This window comes from Peromyscus maniculatus, chromosome 1 (assembly GCF_049852395.1).
Source record: "Peromyscus maniculatus bairdii isolate BWxNUB_F1_BW_parent chromosome 1, HU_Pman_BW_mat_3.1, whole genome shotgun sequence".
Classification (NCBI taxonomy): Eukaryota; Metazoa; Chordata; class Mammalia; order Rodentia; family Cricetidae; genus Peromyscus; species Peromyscus maniculatus.
This window is the reverse complement of record NC_134852.1, coordinates 149532717-149557494: the sequence shown is the minus strand read 5'-3', so window position 1 is coordinate 149557494 and position 24778 is coordinate 149532717. Positions and strand designations below refer to the sequence as shown.

The 24778-nt window shown below is 52.6% G+C and overlaps 1 protein-coding gene across 18 annotated transcripts in view; it reads right to left on the bottom strand.

Moving 5' to 3' along the window:
• Jakmip3 (Janus kinase and microtubule interacting protein 3) overlaps positions 1 to 24778 on the bottom strand; it is a 132925-nt gene that overhangs the window by 17920 nt on the left and 90227 nt on the right. For 4 of the 18 annotated variants that reach the window (XM_016006101.3, XM_016006114.3, XM_016006115.3 and 1 more), the window contains 17 exons: positions 24593 to 24724; positions 22939 to 22974; positions 22135 to 22194; positions 19675 to 19806; positions 18203 to 18331; positions 17287 to 17370; positions 15788 to 15850; positions 13926 to 14024; positions 12658 to 12756; positions 12513 to 12572; positions 9535 to 9600; positions 8351 to 8419; positions 8187 to 8264; positions 5775 to 5978; positions 4756 to 4821; positions 2605 to 2646; positions 1122 to 2022 (listed from right to left, as the gene is read on the bottom strand). In XM_016006101.3, coding sequence (XP_015861587.2) covers positions 1888 to 2022; positions 2605 to 2646; positions 4756 to 4821; positions 5775 to 5978; positions 8187 to 8264; positions 8351 to 8419; positions 9535 to 9600; positions 12513 to 12572; positions 12658 to 12756; positions 13926 to 14024; positions 15788 to 15850; positions 17287 to 17370; positions 18203 to 18331; positions 19675 to 19806; positions 22135 to 22194; positions 22939 to 22974; positions 24593 to 24724 — 1554 coding nt within the window. In that variant the 3' untranslated portion in view covers positions 1122 to 1887. Of the gene's footprint in view, positions 1 to 1121; positions 2023 to 2604; positions 2678 to 4755; positions 4822 to 5774; positions 5979 to 8186; positions 8265 to 8350; positions 8420 to 9534; positions 9601 to 12512; positions 12573 to 12657; positions 12757 to 13925; positions 14025 to 15787; positions 15851 to 17286; positions 17371 to 18202; positions 18332 to 19674; positions 19807 to 22134; positions 22195 to 22938; positions 22975 to 24592; positions 24725 to 24778 lie in introns of all 18 variants that reach the window. The other 14 variants (XM_042285429.2, XM_042285456.2, XM_042285458.2 and 11 more) reach the window with 7 other exon arrangements.

Sequence of the window (24778 nt, the reverse complement as noted above, 5' to 3'; positions counted from 1 at the left end):
ACTGGAGCCAAACACCTCACTGCAACCTGAAGGTAGCCCTGGGTGCGAGGACCTGAAATTTCTGTGCCCTTCCCTAAACTGGGCAAGCTTCATCCTCAGGGGATGAAATCCGCTACAGCAGGCCTCCTTGTCTCAAGACACACACACACACACACACACACACACACACACACACACACACACACACACACACACACACAGCGTCTGCCCAATTTCCAAAGAGCCTCAGAGTGCCTCTGGGAAACCTGTTCTCAGTCACCTTCTCCCCATAAGGGTCTTGATGTATCCCAGAGGGGAGCAAGCTCTTCTGATTTGTCACAGGGCCTGGGGCCAACAGGATCAACCTGCCATGGGTATCTCTATTCAAAACACACAGTACAGCTAGGCTTGTCCTCCCAGTTATTCAGAAGGCTGAGTCAGTGAGATCACCATTTCAACCCCTGGGGTACAGAATGGGTTCTGGGCAACTTAATGAGACCCTGAAAATAAAAAGTAAAAAAGGTTAGGGCTCTAGCTCAGGGGTAGAGAGTTTCCTTGAATGTGCCAGGCCCTGGGTTCAATCCATGGTGTGTGCAGTGGATGGAAAGTTTTAACCCACACTACAGCTGTTTCTGCCATCTTCCACGGGGATCGGGCTGGATGGAGCACCTTATGTCTCAGGGAAGAGCTTCCTGTCTGTAGGGATGGGGAAGAAGGTACCCTGTGTTTATCTGAGCTTTGGGGACATCACGGCACTGGGGAGGGAAGTCCCCGCTATGTGTGGGGTCCAGCCACAGGCACAGATGGGTCCTCAGATGAGACAGGGAACTTTTGCCTCAGAAGTTTCGCTAGCACCTGGACGGGGCTGGAGTGCAGAAGCCGTGGCAGCCCGGCTGCTTCCTCAGAGGATGCTGGCATCTGAGGTAGCATGAACAGGGAAGGCGAGGACCCCACATCTGTGGGCTACATCTGGAAACGAAATTGGGAAGCTCCCAGCCCATTACCCACTGGCCCTCATCGCCACTCTGGCAGGGGAGACCTCATCCACGTCTCAAAGGGCATATCCAACCAAGCAAAAGTAGCAGACTGCCGAACAGTACCGGAAGGAGGGTTGTCCCCAGGGGACAGATGTCGCCACCTACCTGTAGGCCATTGTACGGTGGCTGCCTTCTGAAGTTCGCGGAACCTTGGGTGCATCTTCTTTTCACCTTCTCACCCGGACCCTGCTCCTTGTGTACACAGGCTCCGGACGAGGCCATCTTCAGTGGACATCACCACCTGCCCTTGCCACTGGCAGTTCTCAGCCTAGGCCCACCGGCTGAGGATCTTCCAGGCCAGGAGGGGCCTCCACTCTGTGGCCTCTCCTCTCGTCTTCCCACTGTGCTCCTGGCCAGCAGACCAGGCTAGGTCTAGCCTTTGTGTCTGGGGGTAGGGGAGGAAGCCAGTTGGGGGGTGGGGGGGGTAATAACTCATCTGTCCTCACAGAGACACCAATGTGACAGAACAAGGTTGGGCATGGAATCTGTTCATCAGCAAGTGTTCAGGACCACAGTGAGTGACTTCAGTGTGACACCCAGGGTCACCACTGAGACCATAGCCTTCATCCTGCCATTAGGGGCAAGTCTGGCCAGGACTGAGTTCTTCTTCCAAGAGTACTGATGGTCACTATGGGAACGGGTTGGGGGGTGTTCAGTGTGGGCTCCAGCATAGGAGCAGGTTCTTCCCCCTGCACGGCAGGGAACATTATACATCGCTGTGACTGGATGAGGCCTACTCTCTGGGCTGAAGGTCGCCAGGACCCAGGAGCCGAGGCTGGGCCTCTCTTAGAGAAGCCCTAGTCAGCAAGGTAAGTTCTCGTCCTGGCTCGCCCCGAGTGGACAGTGACTGTAGCTCACAGGGCTTCTGCCCTCATCCTCCACAGGGCAGGGGACAGAGCCCAAACCCTCCGGAGGCATCAGTGTCCAGACCCGACTTCCCACGCTTTCTCCGGCACCTGCTGCTCTCCGGTCCTGTTAGAGGACAAGGGTCCACCTCTGCAGAGGGCTGGAAGAAAGACACAAGCGTGGGACTTAGGGGGTGAAGGGGCAGTGAACGTCACTGCTGGTCCCCTGAAAAGATCTCCCCGGACCCTCTAGAGAACAGAGCTGGGGGCCTGAGTTGAGTTATGTCATCAAGTCCCGAGTGTCCTCCTCACCTCTGAGCAGAAAGTGGTGACCAAGTGTGGTGTGTGGTCTTTGTGTGCAGGCAGAGCAGAGACGCTACACATTAGTGCCGTTCCTGTGACTGTAGGTGGCCCAGTGACTTAGGGACACGGGACTTGAGCAACACAGGACACAGAAAAATCATGAAGCCACCTTCTGCTGCCTGGTGGATACTGACTTCTGCAGTGGGCGCTGGTCACAAGCATGCCTTATACCATACTCCCGTGGACCCAGTGCCTCGAGAAGGGCTTTTGGTTTCTGAAAGGAGGGTAGCTTTACAAGGAGCCTTCTGGAAGACCCAGGAGTGGCCTTTCTGCCTCTGTGAGGGCCAGCGGGCATCTGGCTGGGTGGCAGAGACCATTGCTGTCTCCCAGAAAAAGGAGCAGGGCTGACACCAGGAAATGGCAGCCTCTCAAGTACTCACCAGCTCAGGGTGCCAAGCACAGCTATGACCAGAGAATGAAAGCTAGGGAGAAAAACAAGAACAAAAATAAAAACTGAAAAGGAAAGGGGAGGATGGAGAAACACAAGGAGAGAAAAAGAAAAATCAGAGTTTGTAGCGTGTCTGTAAAGCAACGCGCCGTGATCATAGACAGAGAGGGACCGTGGCCAGCTGGGAGGAGCAGGCCAGCACAGGACATGCTTAAGGGGCTTTGTGAGAACCCGAAACTTAGGGTGACAGTGCCACCCCAAATAACGGTGGGGGACTAGGTATCATTTAAGGCCCAGTTGTGGGCTCCACACCCCCACACAGCATGCCAAGCTTCCCAGGGCCAGGAGGCTATGGAGCGTCACTGAGCCGAGAACCATAGCAGAACAGGAAGATGCTCCCAGGACCCAGCATGCACAAATACTCTAGTTTGGGTAATGGCTCCTTTATAAACAACCAAGTATTCTGATACCCTGAATAGATTTGACTTGAAGGATTGGTTGGGTTGGGGGGAGGGCGGGCCAAACTAACTTGGAGAAAAGAAGCAATTACGTTCAGCCATTAAATGTTGCTCTAGTGGTAATTCAAACATGTGCCCTTGGGTTAAGACACAAAATGAAACAGGCATACCGTCTGGGGAAGACTTTGACACCTCTGGGGTTTGCATTGATTTGATGGGCGAGCAGCCCATAGAGTAGCTAGCATGTCGGCCTAGCCTTGAGCCATCTAGCAGCCCTCAGTTTACCACGTCTCTCTAAAGAGTGGAAGTCTTTCCCCAGGGCTCCACCGTTGGTGGGACCAGCGTCCTCAGACTGTCAGGTCAGAAGTGTAGTGTTAGAAACTCAGGTGAACAACAAGATTGTGTCCCTTCCTGGCTTCGCTGGGTACCCAGTGTGCATGTCGGGTGTTTGCCCATGTGGCCTGGAGTTTGTAGGTAGTTGCTGTGGGATGTTCTGTATGTCCTGTGGGAGCCCGTTCTCGGGTTCCTCGTGACTTTACCCAGCAGGTCCGCATAGAGGATGATTAGGACCACAAGCCTGAGTGCAGGTGTCTGAGATGGTCTGCACTTGGCTGTACTGGGGAATGGTCTGTATGTCAAGTTGCTCTGATTGGTCAATAAATAAAACCTGATTGGCTGTGGCTAGGAAGGAAGTATGGGCGGGACTAACAGAGAGGAGAAAAGAAAGAACAGGAAGGCAGAAGGAGTCACTGCCAGCCGCTGCCAGGACAAGCAGCATGTGAAGATACCGGTAAGCCACGAACCACGTGGCAAGGTATAGATTTATGGAAATGGACTAATTTAAGCTATAAGAACAGTTAGCAAGAAGTCTGCCACAGCCATACAGTTTGTAAACAAAATAAGTCTCTGTGTTTACTTGGTTGGGTCTGAGCGGCTGTGGGACTGGCGGGTGACAAAGATTTGTCCTGACTATGGGCCAGGCAGGAAAACTCTAGCTACAGGTAGTCCTTGTTTCAAAGCGTATGCCTGCTTGACTCTGGGGTCCTATCTTCATGGCAGACCTAGGAATTTATGTGAGGTCTCCTGGGCAGTGGTAACAAAATGCACCACCAATGGCCATTTTTGTTGCTGCTAAGGCTGGCTGGGGTGGCTGAAATGGACAGCTGCTAGGGACTGGTCTGCAGAAGGCAGAGACCACCCCAAGGCCATGGCTAAGGCTGGTGAGGAGGTGGTCTAGAGGGTATACCTGGGGGTCAGGAGCAAAAGGCCCCTGTGCCCTGAGAGCAGCTCTTGGGGACTGTGGCCTATCTTTCAGGAACCTGATCTTTAGACAGCCAAGCATTGATGAACCTGGAGGGTTAAACCCTTCTGCACCACCAAGGGTACCAGCATGGAACAGGATCCTAGATCACTGGTCCAACATATGGATCCAGAGGGGAAACTGAGGCAGTGCAAAGGCTACAGGACTAGGCTGTGTGAGGGGATCCTGGCTCTGGCCCAGTGTACCCACAGCTCCTGTCCCATGGGCTGTTTTCTGTTCACCTCCACTCTGCTTTGCATGGGCTGCCTTGCAGGCAGGTCTCAGCAGTGAGACCTGAGCTTGTGTTCTTTTGTCTACAGATGTCAGGCAAGCCCAACCCCCACCCTCCAGCTCTGCCCTCCCCCATTCATTTTTTTTTTTTTACCTTTTCTTCCAGCTCCTTTATTTGTCTCTTCTGAGTTTCTATTCTTTCTTCTAACTCTTTTATTCTCTGCAACATTAAAAGAAGGAAGATAGATATTCAAGAATCAGGGGATTAGGGTACCAGCTATAAAAGGGTCAAGGTTTTCCCTCACTGATTTGGTGGGCAATAGCCCACAAAGCAGCTACTGTGTTGGTCCAGCCTTGAGCCACTTCTGGTCCCCAGCTCACCATTTCTCTTCAGATAGAGTGAGAGTCATTCTCCTTTGATGGGACCAATGTCCTCTGACCTGGTCAGGTCAGAAACTATAGTGTTTAAATGGCAGAGCAAGGAGTCAGCCTATGTCCTTCCCAGGGCCATTGTACAGAGCAACAGGCAACCAGTAGTCAGAGCTATGAACTAGAAGAACCTTCCTTCTGCAGCTGAGGCCTGGGGCCTTGGAAGTAACTGACTGTCGATGACAGTCCACTGATGTAGCAAGAGGGACAGGGGTGACCTTCCTAACCCCAACTACCCTGGAGCCCAAAGGGGCCCAGGAGTAGAGGGGAATAGGCACATCCTACAGGTTGACAAGCCCTGTCCGATGGCCTACTGACCATCACGGGAAAGAAGCATCCAGTCTAGCAGCTCATCGAAGTCTGCAGGCTGAGCTTGTTTGTGTGTGTAGGATGGTCTGGTGTGACTTGTGTCCATAGACGCTGCTTTCCGGCCAACCCCACAGGCAGAAGCTGAGACTATCATACACAACAGGGCTGGGTAACGGTTGGTTAGCCGCTGTCCACAGACCACACTCACACCACCAGGGGACAGTGTCACGTAGGAGACCTGGAAGCCAGGAGTCCACGGAGAGCTACCACTCAAAGGCTTTAGCTACACAACTGCTAGACTAGGAGCTAGTTAGGGAGGGGCAGGGACTGAGTATGGAAGGGGTGGCCACTGGAGGACACAGCTGTTGGACAGACGTGTGGGTCTCGGGAAGCCCAGCTGACCCTCTCCGCCCACCCTGCCGGCGGCGTCAGCACCTGCTGCGCAATCTGCAGCAGCTCCATGCGCTCCCTCAGGATCTGCGCATCGCGCTCTCGCAGCTCGCTCATGACCTGGCGCTTCCACTGTTCCACGGCCACTTTGAGCTTCTCACGCTCTTCTTCTGACAGCAGCTCGGCCACTTTGGCCCCGGCTTCCTGCTGCAGGGCATCATACAACATGGCTTCCAGCTCCAGGATGTGCTGGGGACGGGAGACAGGCATCAGCCCTCCCCGTCTTCAGGGGTGGGCTCACCCTCTCCAGGGTGGACAGCTTTGCCTCTCAGCAGAGTTGCTACTGGGGAGGAAGTGTGCCCAGCGGTCTCTGGGGGAAGGGCTTGAAGTGTCACAAACACCCTACTTCTTATCTAGCAGGCACCCTAGAAGAGGTGGGGCTGAACACCAGCAGGGACTCCCTGCTGACGTCCTGGTACCACAGTGAGCTTATGTTTCTGCCTCAGCAGCTGCTCAGAGAAAATGGAACTTTAGGGAGATCAGAACTGCACTTTCACTGTTTGTATGTTTGTTTGTTTGTTTGTTTGGTGCTGGGGAGGGAACCTCTCCCGCCTCCCAGAACCTCAGGAAACAACTCTATCAACATAGTCAGACCCAGATCCTGAGCACCAGCCTTTTAAAATAAGTGTGGTGGCTGCCGGGCAGTGGCAGCGCACGCCTTTAATCCCAGCACTCGGCAGACGGATCTCTGTGAGTTTGAGGCTAGCCTGGGCTACCAAGTGAGCTCCAGGAAAGGCGCAAAGCTATGCAGAGAAACCCTGTCTCGAACCCCACCCCCCCCAAAAAAAAAAAAACTAAAATAAGCGTGGTTATGTGTGGTTTAGAGTACACATTGCAGAAGTTTCACACACTCCTGCTGGTGAGAACTTTAATATGGACTTCGTTTATAGTCCAGGATAAACTAAGGGACGAGCCTATGTCATTCACCGGAGGGACTTTCCCTGCCTTTAGTTAGTCTATAGTCTGTAGACTGTGTCTTGAAAGCAATGGCCCTAGAGTAGATGTTACTACCATCTGACATACAGCCTGAAGAAGCAGATGATGTGGGAATAACCCCGAGGACCTATAGATTGTTGCTCACTCAAGATCATTCTACCGTGTTCCAGCTTCCACACCTGCCCTCAGCCACACATTAGACCACTAGGTGCTCTTCCTGAATTACCACCATAGCCTCTCTGTGCCTTTAAGGATACTCAACTGGACAAGACACCGCCCACAAGTTAGCAATCTTGTACAAGTGTAACTAATCCCAGTAAAGGACAGGTGTGGCCTTTGGTTCCCCTAGGAGGTCTCTGCAGCTGGCCACTAAGTGTCCCTGTTACACCAGCTGTGATTCAACACTTGATTGGGTTCAGTGTCCTTGGAACAGAAAGGTTGACAAATGTTCCAGTGGAACTCCTTAGGCTCCCAAGCCAATGCCAGCAAGGACTGGCTTATCAGAGGAGATGCAAGTGCCGCCTGCTCTGGAAATAGCTTGAGCGTGTCTCTCGGGGGTGTGTGTGCTTGAGGTGGGGCTCCTAGCATAATGGCGCTAAGGTGGTGGAACCTTCAAGAGCCTGTGGAGACCATTTAGTCACCAGGGGACTGTCCTTAGAAGGAAGGAATCAGCATGCTTCTCAGGGCTTCAGACGTGGGTTGCTATAAAAGGGGCTATCCTGGCCTCCAAATCCCTCGGCCTGCTGTAGAAGGAGCTATCCTGGCCTCCAAATCCCTCGGGCTGCCTGCCATGCTGTGATCTCTCCCTTCCACATACCCCCACCACGATGCCATGTTGGGATATAGGCAGATTCCTTACCAGAGCCCAGCAGATGTGCTTGCCCAGTTTTGGACTTTCAGCCTCCAGAACAGTAAGCTAAATAGATCTGTCTTCTTTATATATTATGTGGTCTCCAGTACTTTTGTTATAGCAATAGAATACAGAGTAATATAGGTAACCATGAAGCATCTCTTTCAATGTTATCCTTAAATAGGGATATTCCCTTTAGGTTCTGAGTCCTCAAAGGATGACCAGATGCACAGAACAGGCCAAACTTGCATTTCTTCAAGTTTTGGATGAACAAAAGGGGAGTCTCCAGTAGAACGATGTTTCCCTATGGACACTCATTTGTCTCCAGTTAATTCCTAAATGCACTATGTGCTCATTAATTGACATATCAACTAAATGAATGTATCTATATTAGTTCTCAATGTGCCCACACGCCTGTATCCATGTGATGCCTTATGTGCTTGCGCTCTTGAAGTATTTGCTGAAGTCCTCAGGACTCAGACTGAGAAAGGCAAAGAGTGACCCCACACTGAGTCTTGATGCCTCCTAAAGTTCTGAGCCTGGCCACACAGGCCTTTCAGATGTTCACTGGGTGGATCAGCAGGCAGATGTCTGCCCCTCCACTCGCTCACCTTGTGGGCTTGGTCCAATGCCTGCTTCCTGTAGTCCAGCTCCTCATCCAGGTAGCCTTTCTGCTTACTGAACAGCTCCTGAAACACAGAGGGCCAGGCCTTGGCCTCAGACATTCAGAGCTGGTGACATCAGTTTCAGGGTCACTCCGGGAGATTCCACTGACCTTCTCGCTCTCCAGGTCTACCATTTTCCGCTGGAGCGCTGACTCTGTCTCTTCAATCCTCTGGAGCCACTGGACACAAACACAATGAACAGGTGATAGTGACTCCTAGCACCTCCCATGTGAACATCAATGCCAACCACCTCCCACCCAACTCCAAGGAGACAGCCTGGAAGTTCAGGGAGACTTGACTGAGAAAGGGGGGTTAGGGTTGGGCTGGTATTGTGGGCTCCACCCAGATCCAGGACCCATGCGGCCTAATGTTCAGGATGTCTGCCACTCCTGCCTTTCCTGGGAAAAGAGGAAAGATTGGCCTGGGGAGCAGAAGGAGTAGGTGCATCTTAGAACTCTGCCAGAAGTTTGGTGGCCTGTTTCCTAAAATCTTTGTTTACCAGGATCCCCTTTTCCTGCATGGCTGGAGGTCTGAGGAAGGCCTGAAGGTGGCCTGCTAAGCAAGTCTAGGCTGGGGGCTGGACCAGGATGAGGCTGAGAGGCTAAACAGAATTAGATCAGGGAACCAAGGAACACTGTCAGTTTTACAGGCTCAAGGAGCTTCCAACCTCTGGGAGGAGATGGAGGTGAGGCCAGCACTGGGGCAGTGTCTGTGGGAGGAGGGAGAGGGGGAGTCAGCACTGGGCAGTGTCTGTGGGAGGAGGGAGAGGGGGAGTCAGCACTGGGGCAGTGTCTGTGGGAGGAGGGGGAGGGGGAGTCAGCACTGGGCAGTGTCTGTGGGAGGAGGGAGAGGGGAGTCAGCACTGGGCAGTGTCTGTGGGAGGAGGGAGAGGGGGGGTCAGCACTGGGGCAGTGTCTGTGGGAGGAGGGGGAGGGGGAGTCAGCACTGGGCAGTGTCTGTGGGAGGAGGGAGAGGGGAGTCAGCGCTGGGCAGTGTCTGTGGGAGGAAGGAGAGGGGAGTCAGCACTGGGCAGTGTCTGTGGGAGGAGGGAGAGGGGAGTCAGCACTGGGCAGAGTCTGTGGGAGGAAGTAGAGACAGAGCTATTTGGGCCAGTGTTTGGCCGAATCTCCCCGTGCAGAGGTACATGGCATTGCTGTTGGACCTGTGTGGGCCAGTTTCCCCAGACAGACAAGACCGAGGGGACCATGCCCCTGCCCTGAAGGCCCTCTTCCCAGGGAGAGTATCTATCTACAGGAGCCAGGCCCCTCCCAGACATCCACAGAATCTCTGTTACCTTTTCTGCCAAGGTCAGGACTGTCCTGGCTTGAATGACAACCACTTGCTCCTCATTGGTCAGATTCTGTGTGCAAAAGCAGAACACAGTCAGTGTCAGAGGTAGGTGTGGGGTGAGTGGGGGTGATGAATGGACATGGGGCTGGGGCAGTAGCTAAAAGGCACTTTTACTCAATCATCCTTCTGCATCTCTGATGCCCTTTACCCCCACCTGTCCACTCTGGGGTACTAGCCACATCACCTTCTCACTGTCAGAACATCCAAAGTCTCAATGAACCAGCAGGGGCAGCTTAACCAGCTGGTGAGTGTTCCTCTGGCCTGCCCTGTCCTGATCTTTGCTGAAGCCAGCACCATGCACATGCAGCCATGGTGAAATTCAAGTATCCATGGCTGTGAATGGTCCCAGTTTCTGTATGTGTGTGTTTGCTTTTGCCTTTTTCTACATTCATGCTTTTCCCCCAGGGGCCTCCAGGTGGTCCTTCTGAGGAGGATTTGTCTGACTTTGGGGACAAATGGGTCCCTGTCTGGATGTGGCCAGCCACACACTCAGAGTAAGGCAGCCATCTACATCACATCTGGCTGCCCAGGCCCCATGTGAGATGCACCAAGAGGAGCAGGAGGGAAGGGCAGCTAAGGCTGGAACGGGAGCCGCACTCCACCCCTAGAACTTCCATGACTGAGCCACACAAGAAACCAGGTCTTCCCCTCTAGAAGGTGAGCTCCCTGAAGGCAGGCACCTCCTTTTTTTTTTCTCAGTCTTTGAGTCAGAAGGGGTTCCTCACAAGTGATTGCTCTGGCAGGCAGGGAGGCAGGTGGCTGCACTGCCTGGGATGGGCACAGTGGGAGCCTTGTCTACCAGTGCTGGGCATCAGTGTTCTTTATTCCTCTACCCTACTCTTCTCCCTCACATGACTCCTCATCTCTACCATTCCTCATTCTTCCTCACTTCTCCTCACCCCTCCTACTCCTCTTCATTCCTCCTGTTCTAGGAGCCTCAGAGGCTTCTAGAAGCTCCTTCCCCCTAAGAGCAGAGCTGTGCGGCCATAGCTTTGTCTGCTGGGTAGGACGATGAACGTTGGGGAGGTTGAACAGAGTAGCTTCAGAATGATTGAAGGGATCTACTTGGATGGTTCAAAGTAGGTTGAAGTGTTCTTGGTGCCATTTTGGGGTATGTGGTCTGACCCTCTGACCCCTGGAGGTCATGCCCTAATGCCCTGCTTTGTCAGAACACTGTTCGATCAGTCTACAGCCCTCTCTTGTCCAGGTGACAGCAAGATGGACGGCAGCGGCTGGAGCTGTACCACCCGCCATGAAGGGTGGGCTTCTGTCCTGGCCCCACTGGTTTCTCTGCTCTGCCCCTGGTGCCCTGGCTCCTGGTGAACCTGAGGCAGGTAGGAAATGTACATGTCTGGTGACAGCAGCCATGGCACTCATGTCCCCTAACTATGAAGGTGACAGTCACTTGGTTCCTCACCAGCAGGGCCACTGAGTGCTTCCAGACAGAACTCACAAGCTCAGGCTTCTCACAGTACATTACTGGATTGTGACAATAACAGAACTTGGTCCATTGGCCGGAACTGCCAGGGTCTCTACATGTCAGACCTGGCCATATTCCTCCAATTGTCACCCTTCTCTGCCCTGGTGGTCTGTGACAGTGACCTCAGAGGCTCTATGATGATCCTGGGGCAATCAAGCTAGTGGTACTTTCAAGTGAGAAGCTACTGGGTTAAGGAAGAACCCGGACACAGAACTGGCTGGGTCCATCACCGTAACTGACATTAAATCATCTCTGTAGACCTGAGGCTTCAATTACTCTAGCACTCTAGCTGTAAACCAGAAGTTAGAACCCATGACAGAACCTACACCTAAGGCTAGACCCCAGGGCACAATGCACCACAGCTATCCTTGATGGTTGAATGGGACTTCACCATCTTTGCTATAAAGGAACTATCAAGAGTGGTTAAGGGGTGGACATGGCCATCAGGGAACTCCCTGGAGGTGCTTCTCCCTGCTCTGCTCATCTCTGCTTCCCAAGAAATGAAAGGATAAAGAGAAAGGCTCCTGTCAACGCCTGGTGTGTGTGTGTGTGTGTGTGTGTGTGTGTGTGTGTGTGTGTGTGTGTGTGTCAACAAATATGTGATAATGCATGGAGAATAGATAGGTAAGTGGATGTAGGATGGGTGAATGGAGGGAAGAGGGGAAGGTGGAGGGAGGTAGAGAAGGACTGATGGAGGATGGATGGACAGATGGGATTAAGATGATAGATGATAAATGGATAGAAGGATGGATGGATGGGGATATATAAAAGGTGGATGGGCAGGGTATGGTGTACAGAAGATGACTGAAAGGATAGATTGATGGACAAGGAACTGTTGGGGAGATGACTACACAGGGTGGCTGGAGAGAAGACGGATGAGGGAGTGGAAGATGTATGTGTGCATGTGTAGAGTGTGGACAGAGGATGACACAGAGGATTGAAGGATGGATAGGAGGTGTAGTGGAGGCTTGCATTTACTCTGTTCACTTGATAATTAGTAGTCTTATGAGAAGTTTGTTGCAGAAATTGGAACTTTTCTCCCAATGAGATTTGGAGATTACCTATGGACTCTGCTTCCACCCTCAAATCGAAGAACTGAGAACCCCAATGATCCTGGGTTGCCTATGAGCAACACTCCCCCGGACCAATACCCGGTGCTCACAGAAGAGCTATGATCCAAAGAGGGTCCAGGCACTAAGGGACCGAGACCGGAAGTGGCAAGAACCTGGAGACTGGGCCCCAAGGGTATAGTCACAATGAGCCAGGATCTGACTTTTCCCAATGCAAGGGGCCGTTCTAAGCAGGCTCTTCCCCTCAGGAAGGGTTTTTGTTCAGGGTAGCCTATGATGGGCCTGGGGTGAGCTTCAGGGGCCCCTGGGCCTGAGGGCTGGGCTGGGGTAGTCAGCGTGGAGAGGCATGCACAAGTCAGGAGAGCAACATACACTTACGGCGTTATCCCCCAGGATATCTAGCTTCTTCATCAGCTCCGTGACCAGGATGTCCTAGGAGGCAGACAGAGGGACAGGGCGACATGTGAGTGGCAGGCAGCTTGGTGGGCCATGCAAGGTGAAGGGAGGGGAGTCTTACCGTTACACCCTCGGCCTCACAGTACACCTGCAGGGGGCTCTTCCCATCCACAAAAGGCGTGTGGTGGAAGTTGATGGCAGGTGACTTCCTCTCTCTCTCCTGAGACAAAGAGAAGAAGGCTGGGTGGGGCAGGAACAGAGCTGTTCTCACCCTATCTCCTCCCTCCTGGGTGCTGAGCTGATGCCAGAACACTGGCCAAGGCCACCCACTGGGGAGTCAAGGTGATGTTTCCCAAACTTGGCTCTAGTGGAGAAACCTTCATGGACTTGTCCAGAAGATTGGTCCTGTGTGCTTGCTGCCCCAGATAGTAGGATGCTGTCTCTATGGAGCCCTGGCCATGTGGCCTACTGGGACTCATCCCAGGGTTCACTTGCTCATTCATCCCCAAGTCCCAGGGGCTGTGAAGAGGCTTAGAGGATAGAGCTCAGGTAGAGTCATCCATGGGACTGGCAAAATGACCATGGATGGGGTTCATAGCCCTTACAAAGAGGATGCACACAGGAGCCCAGGACTCAAGGAGGACAGCCAGTCAGCTTCATAGCCCTCCAGTGCCCAGGGAGGTGGATGGGTGGACTCTGAGCAGGGGGTCCATCTGGACTCAGTGTCCAACAGGCTTGCTGCCCCCTGAACTGAGATGGAAGACTCAGGGCTGTGTGGGAATGTCCATTAAGGACATATCGTGTAATAACTTCCTCTAGTCTTAGTGAGAAATACTGCCCATCTATCCTCACAGTGAAAGGTAGCACAGTGACATGACCCACCCCATCGAACCCAGGGATCTTTGCCTCTCCTTCTCTGTAGGTCATAACAGAGGGCACAGGCCAGGGACAGCAGGGCAAAGTTGAAGGGCACCTGACCACTGTATAGTACCTCTTCCCACCAAGAGGCTTCTCCAAACAAGAATGAACGTCTGCTGGGCTGCACCAGAGCCTGGGCATTGTCCCTGCCTCTGGTCACCTCAGTACAGCCGCAGCCATGGTGCTTTGCTGAGGTCACAGGTCTGAAAGCAGTCCTAGGCCTTAGTTTGCTTTCCTTTCCTTTACAATGCTGGTTTCTTGCCTGCCCACCCCTCACCCCTACCCCAAGTGACCGCACTCTACACATCTGCCCCACCCTCCTGGGAGGTATACAGTGGACCCCACCTGGCCTCTTTTCTTTCCCATATGGCCTTTGGGTTTTTATTCATCACAAGAGCTGAGAGGTTTGAGAAGAGGATCCCAGCTCACCCCACCAGCTCGTGTGCCCCTCACCCCCATAGCCTACCCTACCTCAAGCTCCAGGATCCTGAATTCCAGCAGCTCATTCTGGTCCTTTGCATCCTGGACCTCGTGTTTCAGCCGGGCCTCCTCCGTCTCCATTTGTTTTATCTGAAGGATAGGAAGTGGGGGAGAGGAGAAGGCATCTGATTCTTTCAGAGAACACATAGACCGGCTTTCTGGACAGCTGCTTGCTTTTGTGAGAACAGGGCACTTGCCCAGGACCACGGGGCTGCCCAGAGAACTGCTCCCCACAGATGGAGAAGGCAGGAAGCTATTGAGGACAAATTGTCCCCTGCGCCGTTCCTGGAGCTCAGGCTGGTCCACGGCCCAGGGGAGGAATGGGTGGGGGTGTGGTTGCATGGTCACATTCTAGATTTGATGTGGATAATTCAGGTGTGTCTAGACAGCACTAGTAATGAGTGAACTTGATGTGGGGTCCTGTCTTCCTGAGAGTGAACACACAAGGGCCAGTGTGGAGCTCAGTGTTAACCGGCAGGGCACATGCCTGGCATGCACAAGGCTCTGGGTTTGATCACTGTCACTACAAACAAAACCAAAACCAAAGGTACACAGTGTCTGCCACCCATGGTTCACATCCTCAGCAGCTCCATGAAGACAGGAGGTCCACTGTGGAGGAGGCAGCTAGAGCCATCTCTCCCAGCACTGAACTTGGAGACCCGTAAGCCTGTTGTGTTATTCAGGAGGCCAGCAAGGAGGACATCCTGTAAGTGAGCTGATTCAGTCTGTGCTAGATCCTTCCACAGTGCTAGTTCTCGTACTGAGCACCCGGCAGCTTTAAAGCACCTGCAGGGCCACGTTGTGACTCTGTGCTCATCACATTCAGAGGAGAGCACAGGCGTACGCGTGTGTGCACATATGTGCTCCTACCTGTGTTTGATAGGCACATCTGCATGTGTACACGTGGATGCCAGATGTCAACACAGAACATCTCCTTCAACCTCTCTCTGCTTTTTTTTCTAAGACAGAGCTTTAAATTTAGAATTCACTGATTCAGCTGGCCATCAAGGCTCAGAGGCCCTCTCAGTGCTGAAAATACAGACATACACTGTTCCACCCAGGTTTACATGATTGCTGAATCCGAACTCGGGTCCTCCTGCTTGCTCAGGAAGCTCTTTCCTGACTGTCATCTCTTCACTTCCCTGGAGAGCACAGATTTTTTTAAATGGACCTGAGCATTCGGGCGTGCCCACAAGTGTGGGTGTGCATGAGTGTTAGTGTGTACCACAAGTGTAAGTCACACCTCTCCTGTCTAGGCCCACCTTGGGGAAGGTGTGTTGATATCAGGCAGCCGCTAAGGCTCTAATAATGGCTCTTATTACATGTTTTCTGACATGTTCTAATTAGATAAAATATTACAGCCAATTAAGCCACAGCCAGGGAAATGGAGTTGACTTTTTTTTTTTTTTTTTTTTTTTAGTTAGTAGAGATGACCAAGAGAGCTCATAGCTGAAGGTACGACTAGGAACTCCCCCGCTGGAGTTTCACAGCCAGGAACAAAAGTCCAGCTTCACCTGGGGACTCTACTCTGAGGACATTCAGTCTCATGGTGGACATTGCTAGAAGTTCCCTGAGCCACATGGCTTCTGACCAGGATGGTTCCAGTGATTTCTCCAGCCGTCCTTACCCATCAGCACAACAGAATCACCACAATGGCTGCAGACACAGCTCTGTTGGACCTGGAAGAAGCAGTCCTGGTTTCCTCTTCCAGGAAGTGGGCTGCCACACAGTGAACCACAGAAAGTCCTCAAACTCATGCCCAAGTCTATCACCAGCCCACGAAGTCGACCACATACTCCACGAGCACAAAGGCATCTTGCCAGATGCATCCACACCTGGGAGGCGGGGCATACCTTTTCTACAAGCTCTTGATTCCTTCGATACAGCGCTTGCTTCTCTTCGATCCACTTCATATCCTTGAAAATGGAATTGAAATGCAGACATGAACACCCTGCAGGAGAATACCACAGAGCTACAGGGGACACACACACACACACACACACACACACACACACACACACACAAGCACACGCACAGAAGTCCTATAAAAACACAAAACCAGAAACCACAATATACAATCAAAAAACCTGCAAGGTTAAAAAAAACCCTACAAGGTTAAAAAAAATTAAAAGAAAAAAAAAAAAAAAGCCCAGACAAAGCTTTAAGACAAAACCTCTCCAATACCACCGAGTTTGTTTTGTGTTGACCATCAACTGCTGGGCATTCAGCCTGCCCTTGACAGTGGTCTGTAGACCCAGTGAGACTCTGCTGGAAAAAACTAGTTTTTCTTTGCAAGTGCTTATCAATTGGAGATAGCTTCTGGGTTAGGGATGGGGGCTTGGGACATGTTGTTTGTATCCCTCTTCCCTGGTCAATTTTCTTTTCTTTTCTTTTTTGTTTTTTCAAGACAGGGTTTCTCTGTGTAGCTTTGCACCTTTCCTGGAACTCACTTGGTAGCCCAGGCTGGCCTCGAACTCACAGAGATCCGCCTGCCTCTGCCTCCCGAGTGCTAGGATTAAAGGCATGAGCCACCACCGCCTGGCTCTTTTTTCTTTTTAATACAAACAACAGGACAGGAGCCACCTGGGACAAGACCCAGCTGTGATGACTGGGCCAGGACCATGCCTTGGTCTGTGAAGGCTGTGCATGGTGTGGTTTGAACACTGTCAGTCCTGGCTTACATGCATGGTGGCCGGGGAATGGAGGCAAGTGGGTTCTGTGTGTCAAAAACAACAGGTTCAATCGCACTGAATTTGGGGACACTGGTCATGGAGTGTCTTCCTGCCTGTCCAATTAGCAGTTAAACATTGAGAGCCATCTGGCACTGGGATTGGACAGGACCAAGGGGGCATGGCCACTGGGGACAGATCCCTCCATGGGATCAGAGATTCCGGAAGTGGTGTTCCGTATGAGGGAGTGATAACAAACACCTTGAGCCATTTCATTCCAGGGGGATGATGGGTCCCCAGAAACCCAGGTCAGGGGCTAAGCCAGGAGCAGCTTTCGACTTTTGCATCTGATGTCTATGGTGAGGGAACATGGGACCTGAAGTTCTGCCCTGGCTCAGAGCAATGGTGGACAAGCCAAGGAGATGCCTTGTTCCATGGGTAGGTAGATTCTCGCTTCACACGCAGCTTGCTAGGACATCCCTCCTGGATATTAGAAACTGTGAAACATACTATACCTGCTCAGCTTTACAGCATGCAGTGAATAATTCCTATGTAGGTTTGTGCTCATCCCCCTCCATTCTTCTTGAACAGGAAACTTGGAAACCACTGAGGGCCACGCCTCTCCCAGGACCCCCAAGTACAGATAGAGGATGCTAACCCCACAAGCAACCAGAGGAACTCACCTGCCCCTGTTCAGCCAGCGCCTTCTCCAGGTCCTCCACCCGTGTCTGTGCTCTCTGGATTTCTGCTTGCAGCTGCTCACGGGTCTGTAAGAAAGGAGGAAGAATACATCAAATTTTCTCTAACAGCCTAGACAGTCAGACAGAGGTACTTAGAGATGCAGGCTGCAGAGCGCTCTGCCTCAGTCCAGTTAATTGATAAGTAGTCGTGCTGTGTTTCCAAAACCCTAAGTTGTAGAATTGCCTTTTGTCCTGCAGGGTAAATAGAGAGGGTGTGGCCAACCAGGACCAAGACCTCACAGCTGTCTGCTCAGGAGAGCCCCACCTCCCCAGGAAGCAGCCTGCCTCACCACGTACTGCACCAGCCACACCTAAGGCAGCTGCCCCTGGAAAGCAGTGAGGAGGATCCCTTTTCCTGTGTCCCTCCCTGAGACTTGGTGCCCTCACTGCCTCCAATAGCTGGCAGATAGCGCCTCCCCCACCCACCAGCCTACCTGGGTGCTGCTGACTGATGAAAGAGACAGGAGCTTTGCAGCCCCTGCCTACAAACCCTGACTGCCACACTCTCCCGAACCTCTCTGTGTGCCTTCAGAGGCTGCAAAGGTGACACCATCTTACAGGATGAAGGCCCTGTGTACCCTGACTACAGCCATTAGCAGAGACAAGGATCCTCACCCATATCTCCTCTGCCACCACCCATGCCATTTCCACCCCTAGCTCAAACTGATCCAACCTCAGGTTCCAGAACCCTGGCATTTAATGGCTTCAGTGCTAACACCCAGGACCCAGGAACTGCGGGATAGAAGGAGCGTAGCTCAAAAGTTTGAGCAAGTGGAGTGTCCCTGTAGGGCTTTGGGGACAAGCGGGGAGGAGCTGAGTGGGAGCTGGAACATCGTCGCAGAGTAGAAGTCATTTAGACCTTAACTTCTCGCTCTGCATCCAGGGTCCCTCCGACTTGTTCCTGCAGCAAGGCATAGGCTCGCTGCAACGCCTGGTACTCCATGGTCAGCTGCCGGAACCTCAGCTCCGTCTCTTCCTTGGCCATACCCTAGAGAAGCGCATGGGCGCCACGCAGGCACCACACGTGCAAAGAGAGATGTAGCATTAACCTGGGCCCCACACAGCAGCCCCCACAAACAGCCAGACTCCACTCTTCCCAGTGAGGTAGAGTGAATAGTCTTTCTAAGAAACACTCCAGAGGGACTCTGAAGCCTGTGGGGAGGGGTACTTGGGACCCAGCGATATACAGAGGGAGGTTTTCCTGGGAGGTGACCCTTGGCTCCTGGGGTGGGCGGCTGAACTGGTGGTGATGAAGCTAGGATAAGCCTCATTGGTTGGCAGCCAGTGACCAAGGGCTCAGTTGGAACTCCTATTTGCCCTGACCCAGAGGGCTCTTTAGGACAGATGAGGCTCCCCACAGCTCTGCTGGCAGAAATGTGTCAGGAGAAGTACACCGAGGTTTGCGAAAGGAATACAGGGTCCCAGGTAGTGCAGCCCCCCACAGGCCTGTGCCAAGATCGTTCACCTCAGGCTCACGCCGGCAGAATCACCCCGGATATGTGCTTCTAGCTACACTGTCATCTGCTGCCACCGCTACAGAGCAGATGCAAGTGGGTCTGCTGTCACCTTGGAGTCCTGGTGTCCCTCAGTTTGGAGAGTAGGACGTATCTAGGAGTGACCGAGTCCATCTTCCCTCCCTGTCCCCACCTGTTCCCTAAGGCTGATGGTAATGGATGTGTTATGATAGCTTAAATTTCTAAGCAAGTCCAAAGCCTTTGGTCCATGCTCCAGCATCTACCAGGGAAGGCCATGTCTAATAGCCTTGCCACTGGATCTGGTCAAGGTTGTGAACCACCACTTCCTGTCCACAGGGGCTGGCCAAGTGAGAGCAGTCCCTGCAAGGGAAAAAATCCTGATTTTTCAGGCCTGGGAGCTGAGATGGTTGCTGGACTTGAGGTGGCCATCATTCTGGCAGGAGGGGTTAGCCAGCCAGGATACTTGGCTGTTTTTTCTACACTAAAAGGTTCTACTCAATACATGGAGACTCTGCTGTGCCTGAAATGGTGCTGGCCTCTCGCTGGGAGGTTAAGACCTTCCTGGGGAGCCTTTGAAGAGAGTGGAAAGCCCTATAAGGGGCTCACACTGCATGGAAGGAGGAAGCATGACCAGACACTGGAGGCAAGGAGCAGCCCTCAGCAGCCACACACCCAAGCACTGTGAACAGCGTTCCTCACTGTGCAAATGGGAGGACTGCCAGGGGTAGGCCAGAAGATCCACAGGGAACAGCGTTCGCATGAAACCTCCACCCTACCCCTTGCCCCACCTGACTCAGTGCCTCACCCACCCCCAAGGGCTGGCTAGTCAAAGAACTCTGTGGGAGACCCGAATTACCTCTTCCAGGTCATCTTCAGGGGTGCATGGGGTCTGGTCTGTCCTGTCAGTTTGGTAAGAAATGGAAGAGCCATCGGATTCCAGGGAAGCTTCTTCATCATATCCGAAGAAGGTCTCCACAATGACTGGCTTCTGACCCAAAGGCAATGTATTAGTGCAAACCCCGGCCAGGGGTGGCTGGCAGCCCTCGGCCTCCTTTGGCCTCCTCTTCCTGCTGCCCAGGTGTGGGGTTACAGCTGAGTAGCTGTCCCTGCACCGGGCAGCTCTAATATAATTCACCCTCTTCTCAGTTTGCTGCTATCCTTCAAGAAGGGCCGGGGTTGGTCTCCCACGGGCCAAGATAGAGGCCTGGGCATTAATTATTAACCAGCTTGGTTATCCTAGAGGAAGGGTGGTAGAGGGTAGATGGGGAAGTGGCCCATGGTCCCCGGATAAATGGTCCCTGAACTTGACCTTCATGCCTGCTGAACTCATACAGGGTGGCCGGCCGGTGAGTTCCACTGGGCTGGGCATTCACTCTGCAGCCACGCGTCTCTGCTGTACTTTCACACGTGTCTACCTTTGACAGATTGGACTAGAACCCAAGCACAACCAGGTCTACCACCAGCTAGCTTCAGAAACCTTTCCTTCAAAACCCTTAGCTTTGTTCACCTAGGCTTTAGGAGTGCTATAAAGCCCAGAAGGCCCCTGCTGTGGGATGTCTTTCTGCAAGCTGTGAATATGTGTTGCTCCCATTGGTTAACAAATAAAGCTCCTTTGGACTATGGTAAGGCAGGGTAGAGTCAGGTGGGAAATCCAAGCAGAGATACGGGAGAAGGGCAGAGTCTGACAGACACCATCCAGCCACCCCAGGAGCAACATGCCAGCAGACCGGTAATGCCACGCAACATGGCCATACTTAGATGAATAGAAATGGGTTAGTTGAAGTTGTAAGAGCTAGTTAATAATAATCCCAAGCAATAGGCCAAACAGTTTGTAATTAATATCAAGCTTCTGAATGATTATTTTATAAGCGGCTGCAGGACCCCGTGGGATGCAGAAAAGCCTCCGGCTATAGGCCCCCATCTTCTTTTGGACACATTCAGGGTCCCCCCCCCCTTCCTCAACTGATTCTGAACTAGAGACTGGCCATTGTGACCTTCAATCTCTCCATTGGTCCCTCTTTCAGAACCTACCTGGAAAGCTTGAACTTGGGTCTAGGACCGCCAGGTGCCCTCACAGACTGCATTTTCTAGCCCCTTTCCTCATGTCCCTTCCCAGGTACCCACATCTTCTATCTTCCTCCTGCCTGGCAGTGCTCCGGGCTTTTCTCCGGTGAGCTGACCGCTAGCCCGCCTTTCTGGTGGAATGACCACTGGACACTTGCTTAGTGGAGTCATGCCCTTTCAAAAGAAGGACTTGCCTGTGCCCCAACCTTTTTCCTGTACCCCAGTCTTTCCCAGGCATCTCCATAGAAATACAGAAAACAGGCAAGTCAAATAAACACCGACTTGAGGGAGTTTCCTCAACCCTTGGTCCCTCTCACTCACTCCACCTCCCTCTAGGCTTCACCTCCTGTGGTCCCACTCTGCTGGTGTTGCAAGAGCATCTGTGCTGAAGAGCCTCCAGCTCCAGCTTTTCACTGGCCAGTGCCCACCACACGCTGGGGTCTGCTGCCTGGCCCAGGCCTCCTATCCTCCAGGCCTTTTGATTCTGACTTCCCTTCTCTTGAACACTGAGACTAGAGTGGGGGATGACTTGGTGGAACAGGTCCCAGGTGTGTCCGATGCCCGGACTGTTGAACTCAGCTGGCTGTACACACCACTGGGTGCACACTGACCACCGACCTGGTGAACTTGCCAAACGTCAACTCAGGGAAACAGTCTTACTGCCCGTCTATGCGACTGTGAGACCACCTGTCTACCCGCCAGTCAGAGCCCAAGTTTCTTCCTCACATTTTACCCGAATAATCGGCATTTCAGACACCTTGGGGCTTGAGCTGTAAAGACAGCCAGGGCCTCTTTATAACCCACTGAGTCTCTCAGTGCTGCCTGTGGATGGGGAGAGGGATTGGGGAGGAGGTGGAGAGAGGAGCAGGGGGTTGATATGACCAAAATGCAATGTATGAAATTCTCAAATAATGAATGAATTCTAAAATTCTAAAAGTAGCCAGGGCCACAAACAAAACAAAACACAAAAACCCTGGAATACACTTCCAAGGCCACTTGAACTTGATGCTCCCAACTACGACCCTGCAACCCTCAGATAAACAGGGTCCTTCTCTCCAAGGCAGGTTGGCCTGATCTCAGTTGACAAAATTTAAAATGATAAACAGAGGACTTGCTTTGAGTCCTATGTGGGGTTATTTCAGAGTGACGCTTTTTAATAGAATTTTCTTTTCATGTGCACAGGAAGAGCTTCACCCCTCCTGTACAGGTTTTAGAAGCTTGTGTCTTATGCCCAAGCCCTCCCTTCTTTTACCTTGGGGAGTTTCGCCATTTTCTTTCTTTGTTTCCGGTACCTCAACAGCTTATCACGCTCCTGCAAAAGCCAGTTGGAGGGGTCTGTTTAAGTAGCTGAATGGATGTCTGGCAAAGTTCATGGGCTTAGGTTTGCTCCGAATCTTGTAGAAGGCGGTCTTGGGCATGAAGGCTTCTTACAGAGGTCTCTCTCTCTCTCTCTCTCTCTCTCTCTCTCTCTCTCTCTCTCTCTCTCTCTCTCTCTCTCTCACACACACACACACACACACACACACTAGCAACCCTCTGCCGGCCTGAGGCAAGCAAGGCCCCATGTAGATGGGCCCTGGGCTTGTGGAAAACTGGACATTCATGGAGGGCGGCTGGTCCAGGCCCCTTTGCTCCACAGAAAGGGGCCCTTGCGTATGGAGAAGTAGTTCCTGAGACACTGTACAGACCAGTGCCTGCTTCGCTGTTGGGAAGTTACCAACAGTGCCTTTGTGTGTTCACTGTGAGGGTGAGGAAGACCAGCCAGGATAGCCTTTCATGTTAGTTAGAGAAACCGGTAGGGGTGGCAAAGGTGGCCTCTTGGTTCTGGCCTTTAGGGAGGTAACAGAAAAATCACCGGAGCTGGTGCTGTGTCACCTGGGGTAGCTGTTCCTCTATGACCCAAGAACTGGTTCCTAGTGCTTTGGTCAGGGAGTGCTGCGCTAAGTCCCACTCAAGACTGCTACGGCTGCTTCTATCACAACTATAAAGGGCCTTGGGCACAGAATGGCTCCCCGCAGCTACATGCAGCAACAAGGTGGTGCCAGTCGGTACTTACCAACACGCTCTTCACATAGCCTGCCGTCTCCAGGGTCTAGGGGAAGAAAACGCCATATGACGCAGTGGACAGGGCAGACCTTGCTCTATAGGGGCCCGAGAATATGGCCCCCAGGATCCATGAACTCTAACCTCAGGGTTACCTGGCTGGTAGAGGCCTAAGGGCCATGTACTCACTCCCTAGAAGGAGGTTTGGGCCCTAATACTCCTTCCTCTCTTCTGAGGACTCCCGGAACCTTCCAGAATACTAGGAGTCTCTGTTCACAGTGGGCATCCTGTTACTCCCTCAGAGCAGGAGAAAGAGGCCTTTCAGAAACTGCCATGATACACACCTGTAAGCAACCAGGATTTCAACCTTTTCTGCTTCTCTCATCAATCATCATTGTTGTGACTGAATGAGAAAAGAACTCAGGTCCCCAGCAGGGCCAGCAAAGTGAGACCCCAGTGAGGCCACCCGCAGTCTGGGGAGTCGGGGGGGAAGATCGTCCTGTGTAGTTTCATGGGGGGCAGGTTTGGTCCTTACAAGACAGGCCAGAGACAGAAATCTGCGCCATGTTCTGCTGCCGCCTTCCAAAGGACACAGAGTGACTAGAGGCAGCTCGTTTTGAAATAGCGTCATCATGGACTCAACCAGGGTTCCAGCAGGAAGCAGAAGGTACTCTTAGGATAGAGTGGAGAGTTCCAGGAAGCACCACTTAAAAACCCTTGCCAGCACACAAGGACAGAGAAATGGAACCACCGACATGGTAGCCCGCAAAGGTGTCCACAGCTCTACCCACCAAATCTGTGAATGGAACCTGATTTCCAAATAGGGTCTTTGAAGATGTAAAGATGCTGTGACAAGACCATACCAGACTAGGATGGATCCCAAACCCAGTAACAAGATTCCCCCAAGAAGCAGAAGAGGAGACTATTTGAACAGAAGAGGAGGAGGCCATCCATGGTGGTATTAAGTGGAAAGACAGGGCCACAGCAGGGAACCCTGGGGTCCACAGGGCTGCTCAGGAACGAGTAGCCCCAGACAGAGTGCGTGTATGGAGGACAGCCACCTACTCTTTGACTTTGGACTTGTGTCCCTGGCTTCCAAAACGTAGAGTAAATAGACGGCATGTTCTTAAGCTTTCTGGCTACAGGGTTTTATCAACACTGGCGGGCCTTAGGCTCTGAGGCCCGCAGTGTTAGGAGACTCGGAGGCAGAGAGCTGTTGAAAGAAGGTCACTTTAAGTAGTGACCGTGATGGGGGAGGGCAGCTGAGGAGACCCCACCAGTGCATCCCTGCTCTCCCTTCCCCTCACTTCTGCCCTAGAGAGACGGGTCAGGGAGCACATCAGTAGAGAGTAGAGGGTGTGTGCAGCAGATGGGGGGCGGGGCAGGGCAGCAGAGGACATGTGGGTGCAGATAGAGGGCATGGAAGCAGAGGATATGCAGTGAGCGGGGTTACAGCTCCAGAGGGGCACACGGTATCAGGGGAACACAGCTTCCTCCAGTGCGTGCACAAGGTAGCAGAGGGACATGGCTCCAGGGGGCACAGGGTAGCAGGAGGTGTGGCTCCAGAGGGCACAGGGAAGCAGGGGGTATGGCTCCAGAGGGCACAGGAAAGCAGTGGGTATGCCTTCAGAGGGCACAGGGCAGCAGGGTAGTGTAGCAATGCTCACCTTAGAAAGCTCATCAATGAGGTTCTGTTGCTCCACAATCTGGAGCTTTAGGAAGTCGATCTCTCTCTCATCTTGACTTTGATCAAGGTCATTTAAGGAGCTGGGTCTCCGGATGATTCCGGCTCTCTGCCTCTGAAACACCAAGCATGGTGGTAGAGTGACTGACCTGGAGGGTAAGAGCGGAGG